At 38.8% G+C, this 6,791-nt stretch overlaps 1 protein-coding gene across 1 annotated transcript; it reads right to left on the bottom strand.

The window, feature by feature from the left end:
- Positions 1–472: 472 nt before the first annotated feature.
- On the bottom strand, positions 473–6,432 carry hmgb3b (high mobility group box 3b). Its single transcript, XM_048165992.1, has 5 exons — positions 6,277–6,432; positions 4,621–4,800; positions 4,375–4,517; positions 4,097–4,271; positions 473–1,407 (listed from the first exon to the last, which is right to left on the bottom strand). The coding sequence occupies exons 2-5, from the start codon at positions 4,768–4,770 to the stop codon at positions 1,264–1,266; spliced, it is 612 nt and encodes a 203-aa protein (XP_048021949.1). The 5' UTR covers positions 4,771–4,800; positions 6,277–6,432; the 3' UTR covers positions 473–1,263.
- Between the last annotated feature and the right edge of the window lie 359 nt (positions 6,433–6,791).

The raw sequence follows: 6,791 nt of genomic DNA, 5'->3' as shown, positions 1-6,791 counted from the left end.
AAATTTCCTGCCTCATAATTTGGCCAAACAAGAGATTTTCCCAAATATCTCTAGAAAAAGTAAACAAGTGATCAAAATTATGAAGTGTAATTTGGACATACATTTGTCATTGTAGAATTGGTTGTGTCACTTCACACTGCCATTCAAAAATCCTCTCCCATGGCCTCATGGGATGGTAAAACATCCACTGGATTAGCACTTCAGACCATCAGTGGTAGGTCATCTGGGTACTAATGTTTTCACACTGGTTTTCTACCTGTTATAGTTGTAGGGAGGCAAGGATACTCAGACGAAGCCTAGCAGTTTGGTTTTATTGACAGCCTACTCTGGGTTATAATTTGCACAACTTTTGTAAATGGTGCCCTTTATCGACATCTACTGGCTCACCACAGTCATTGCATTCAGATAATGTTTATTAAATACAGAGGGGAAAAAAAAAAACCCAAATTAAAATGAGCACTCTTAAAGAAACTACCATTTATCACTTTATTGATAACATTGACAAAATACCCCAAGTATTTACACACTACATTGAACGTTTTGCAGATAAGAAAGTCACTTGAATCATTTGAGATCTAAAAATGCCATGTTTATTTCAAATCACAGTGTCACCTATACATAAAAAAAAAAAAAAAAAAAGGAAACAAAAAAAACAATTGAAGGTGCAAATAAGAGCTTTCCCCAGCATTTGATCACTTGCATCTGGTTAAAGCTGAAAACGTCCCTAGACTCTCCACACATAAAATTATAAATGTAATCATTCAAAATTACACAAAAATAATAATAATAATAATAATATAACCGCACATCACAAACATCCTTTCAACAACGCAGGAAGCTTATGTGGCCAAACAGAAAAAGAAACCTTAAATCTATCCCCAAATTGTGCATTTTGAAAGCTGGGAGAGTAGAAAAAAAAAAAAAAAAAAAAAAAAAAAGAACTTTTAAGTCAACAGCCATACAGAAACACACCACTTTAAATAGTTTTAAAAAGAGTATGTACTGCTACCACTTTGTTTATTGTCGAACGGTGTGGAAATATTTTGCTTTTGCCAATGCAGTTTAATAGCAAGCTGTAACAGGACCACCAGCAAACCCAGCATTGAGAGAGTTTGGTTGTCTAAAGTCAGAGCTTGCATGCATTGGGCTTATCTACTGGTGATCAGTGTATAGCAGCCTTGACACCAAGACCTCTTAGACCCAGACTTAAACTAATTGGCAGTGAACAAATAACTTACTGCTCAATTAGGAGAAACAAGTTCTTTAGTCATCGTCGTCATCGTCATCCTCTTCTTCCTCCTCCTCCTCGTCTTCATCTTCATCATCATCGTCCTCAACCTTGGGTTTGGATTTGGCAGATGATGCTCCTCCGCTTCCTTTTCCCTTTCCTCTGTAGTCTGCCATATCCTGAGAAAGCAAAATGACGACATGAGGAATTGAGAATGACAACTGGGCGCACACACACACACACACACACACACACACACACACACACACACACACACACACACACACACACACACACACACACACACACACACACACACACACACACACACACACACACACACACACACACACACACACACACACACACACACACACACACACACACACACACACACACACACACACACACACACACACACACACACACACACACACACACACACACACACACACACACACACACACACACACACACACACACACACACACACACACACACACACACACACACACACACACACACACACACACACACACACACACACACACACACACACACACACACACACACACACACACACACACACACACACACACACACACACACACACACACACACACACACGTTCAAAAGTTTGAGGTCGGTAAGATTTAGGTTCTGAAGAAAAAAAAAAAAAAAAAAAAAAAAAAAAAAACACTCTTATGCTCGCCATGGCTGCATTTGATCAAATACAGGAAAAACAGCAATATTGTGAAACATTACAATTTAAAACAACCGTTTTCTGTTGTAATATATTTTACAATGCAATTTGAGCAGCAAATTAGCATACTTGTAATGGCTGCTGAAAATTCATTCTAAGGCTGCCCCCTATAGTCGACAAGGAAGAGACTTGGTCGACCAAAATTTGATTAGTTGGTTAGTCGCAGAGAAAAAAATAAATAAATAAATAAATAAAAGCTCCACAGGAAGTCGCAAAGCCACGCAGTTCATGATGGACAGATCGTTAACTGGGGATCCTTGGGCTAATTATGTCAGGCAGAAAATTCAAATGCTCACCCATCATCCGTCAGCCTCAAATAAGACTTATTTGAAACATGCCAGTAGCAACAACTGTACTTGGCAACTCACTTTAATATTAACCCCTTACTGCACATTTGCAAATATTTTGCAAATGTGGGAATAAATCAATATTTCTCCAAATATGTGCACATTTGGACTAAGAGCCTTAACAGACGCTGTTCAGTGAAGGTATGTGAACAAGTAAACCGGAGTAGACGTGACTGAATTCATGAGTGTTCATATTCTATTCAAAAAAAAAAAAAAAAAAAAAGTAGTGATTATTTTACACTCTTGACAAATTAAGAAATCACTGCAACCTAGTTTTATCATAAACAGTGGTCACATGTCAAAGCTGGAGACTTTAATCTTTCTAATGATACGCAGTCAGTTTGTTCCAAACAAGAGTGTGACGCTGTAATGTGCAGTGAATGTTGAACAATCTAGGGCCATCGGCGATCCTTGAATGCTAAGGGTTTAACCTAGACAAATGTGCGCTATTATTAGGTGCATATCCAAGTGTTTGTGCGGAGTGTGGAAGCTAAAGTAGTTGCGCTCTTACTGCATGACATGGAGGCGTCGGCGCGATCACTTGCATTTTCCCTGATAACAGCCAAAACGACATAAGTCATTTTGGTCGCACAGATAAGAGGAATCATTAAAAACTGTAAAGTTTGTGTAAACTCAAAACACTGTGCTTTTGTAAAAATATTATATTATATTATATTATATTATATTGTAAAAACAAACAAACGCCCAGACACAGGTAAAAACTACACACACCTTCACAAAGAAATTAATTATACCCTACCCACCTAATAAATATATTGCAATAAAAATGGCTATAACATAGTATTCAATATAAATATTCCACATTTCTACAAACCATGGTAAATTAGAGTTCATTCATGGTAAATGTTTGTAAGGGTGGTGATTTTGGGATTTAAAAGTCTAACTTCATTCATGGCACATTCTCTTGTTTCCTCAGTCTTTTAGGGAATGTTGAGGCCGTTTCATCCGATTTAAAACTAGTTTAAATCATGATTTGATTTGTGGTTTGTAACCGAGAGCTGTGTCGAATAGAAACTTCTCACTGGATGTTGCAACGCTGTTTAATAATGGTGTCCGGGATCGGGAATAAACGCAGCTCCTTAAAGCTTTCGTTCCGTTATCCACTGGGCTGTGCTGCGTAGTTCAATGTAAACTAGTGAAACACATGAAAACCGGACCATTTGTTCTGTATTTGTTGTTACTGACCGAGAAACAACTTCAGATGATTCAATGACAGAGCGGTCTGAACAAATCCATATAGTTTGAGATCGTAATGCAAAAGCATTTGGCCAATTCACGGAAAAGAAAGAATAGAGCTAAAGAATGATTAATTCACAAATGATTGTGATCGCTGATTCAGTTGAAAGAAACACGGGACACACATAACTGCTGAAACATTTGCACGGAAAAGGTTTCTCAGGTCAGTCAGAGGAGCATGCATTGTACGAACAGTACGTATATAGCTGTACAGCTCCAGGCGCCACTGCTGCCACGTATCTAACCACATTTAGCCATACCACCAGGAAAAGAGAAGGGGGGAGGTTGGGGTGCCCTTGGGCCGGATGAAGATGATTGGCGGGCTGTACATTATGCCCCCAGTAAATATTTAATTAACTTAATATAAACATGCGATTAGTCAACCAATGGCTTAAGTGAACGAATACTAATCGACTACAAAAATCTTGTGTTGGCGACATTCGTTTTTTTAACCACTATCCAAACTGTATAGAGGACAACATTTGTGAGGTCTTTCTCCACCTTCTGATACTTGTCCTTCAGTTTGTTGGCCTTGGATAGGAAAGGCTGCTTCTCAGAATCAGACAGATTGTTCCACATCTCTCCAAGTTTCTTGGCTACATCTCCAATGCCCAGGCTGGGGTTCTCAGCCTTGATATTGGGCCTTTGCTCTGAACAGAACAGGAAAAATCCAGACCTGAAAAGGCAGAGACTTACTTTTAAGTAACTGAACCACATAGGACCATATTTCTAGAGCTCATTTCAGTGATTCTGGATAATATAAAGGACAGAAAACATACGGTGGCCGCCTTGGAGCATTAGGATCCTTCTTCTGCTTCCGACCCTTCTTTCCTGGATTGTAGTGCATCATTTCCTGGTCATAACGGGCCTTGTCCTGTTTGGCCAGATCTTCAAATTTAGTCTTCTCTTTTGGTGACATAGTCTGCAACAAATGACAGTCGGTCAAGATCCTAGCAGTAGCCTTGTTATGCTTTTTCCATTGATTTCAGGATACAGACACCTACAGATAGGAATAATCTACTTACTTTCCATCTCTCAGAGCACTTCTTGGAAAATTCTGAGAAGTTAACCGTGACACCAGGGTTCTTCTTGTTGTGCTCTTCACGACACGTCTTCACAAAATAGGCATAGGCCGACATCTTGCCCTTGGGCTTCCCTGGTTCACCCTTTGCCATTATTATGAAGCTACTCAAATATCACCACACCTAGAAGTACACAGATAATTAAAAAAAAAAAAAAAAAAAAAAAAAAAAAAAACCTAAAACAAGCAAGCATGTATAATACTGAGAGGACGAAAAATTAAGTGCCACAGTTAGCACATAAATGCATCTTTTCATTCAACATTATATATGGGACGTCATATCCCTAGAGACTCAGCAGTTTAATGCACCAGTAAATCAAAATTGACAAGAAAAAAAAAAAAAAAAAAAAAAAAGGAATATTTTTATAAACAATTTTGCAACTACTAACTACTATTTATTTATTTATCTCTTCTGTTCTGCACATCACCCGAGGTGCCATCAAGCACTGTTTATTTTTCATGTTGTGAAGTGCAAATTAATGACAGAAACCACATTTTCAACCGTAATGCTGCAATTTACTGATTATTTCCCAAATAAGATGTAATTTGAAGCCTAGATTAAAAAAAAAAAAAAAAAAAAAAAAAAAAAAAAAAAAGCAGGCAATGTGTGAAGAGAGCGAATGACTAGCCGCGTCTCCTCAATCAGACGCCATTCATTAAAATGGCCTCTATCAGCGGCGAGGAACAATGACTTGCATCCTCATTTTCACAAGAGACTCTACGAGGGCATAGTTTAGCTAGCAACTTTTCAAAGCCGACATTTTAAAAGTCGTTTATTAAACAATATACGGCGAGGTCAGCTTTTGCAAAGTTCAACCAGTTCCACACTGCACGCCAAATCACGAATCCTACTACCGTGAAGGATAAGGGCATGAATATTAATTACGCACCGTGACGTTCGCCCCGCATTGCTAACTGATTGGTTGCCATGTAGACGCATTAGGTGGGCGTTTGGGGCAATGCGAATTAACGAATCATACTATAGTGAAGGCGTCCGTTGTGAATATTAAGTCAAGTCACGCTGTAGAGACTTCACGTAGCAACGTCAGCGAATTAATTAATATTCATGAGCCAACCCTTCACCATAGTAGGATTCGCGCCCGGCACAAACCCGTTTGCAACAAAGGCAGAGTCAAACCAGCCATGACTGGCATTGGCCGTTAACAGCGCTTTAACAGCTCAATGCTCCATATAACCTGTAAATATACAACAAAATTAAACTATTACACAGCAAACACAGCGATGAAACGCTAAGCACTTCACGACAGCCTTTCAGGCCGTTTAGCCGCCCGTTGTTTGTTTGAAGCAGATTTTTTACATAGCCAGCCATTTTAAACGCATGTTCGTCACTCAACTTCGGTTTAACCGACAAAAATGTAGTTTTAATAGACTGTAAAGAAAGCAAAATAGTTTAGAAAGAAAACAAATACACACCACCGTTAACATTTCGCTGTAAATCAGTTTATACAAGAAAAAAATGCTAAGTTATACATAAAGTATCGTTTGTGTAGCAAAAAAAGAATTTCAATCATTAAGATAATATTTTAAAGAAAACATCTGGCCACAATTACTAGTTTAAAATGGAAAGCTTTACAGATACCTTGTTTTAATGTTTGTCCTGTCGTCTGTTCTCCTCAGTCACACTAACGGCCTCGCGCTTCCTCTCTATAGAAGACCACACAGCCTCGCGCTAGCTCACTACGAGACCTGCCTGATTGGTTAGTCCCGGCGCGCATTTAAAACAGCCTCCACAACTGTGGATTGGTCAAAAGAACTTACATATTCATAACCCGCGGGCTGTCATTGGACAGAAGCCTAAGACACACCCCATTATTCAAAAACAGGCGGGAATTGCTGTCAAAACAACAGAAGTTAAAAAACTCTGTGGCAAACCACGTGTGAGCGTGAACTACGGGCACTATGTAGAGAAACTATATTCAGTAAGCACACTGTACAATGTTTATGGCGTGATAATACTGAGCAGAGGAGTAGAAATTAGGGTAGTTTGGCTGCCATAGGAAAACGAGGATGGCCTACATAAAGAGAAAGATGGTAATATAATAAAAATAATGTTGTTACTTTTAAAGTCATTTACAAAAAATTTTAAATGACATT

The sequence above is a fragment of the Megalobrama amblycephala genome, linkage group LG18 (genome assembly GCF_018812025.1).
Source record: "Megalobrama amblycephala isolate DHTTF-2021 linkage group LG18, ASM1881202v1, whole genome shotgun sequence".
Lineage (NCBI taxonomy): Eukaryota > Metazoa > Chordata > Actinopteri > Cypriniformes > Xenocyprididae > Megalobrama > Megalobrama amblycephala.
The sequence above is the reverse complement of the archived record's forward strand: the minus strand, read 5'-3'. Positions and strand labels throughout refer to the sequence as shown.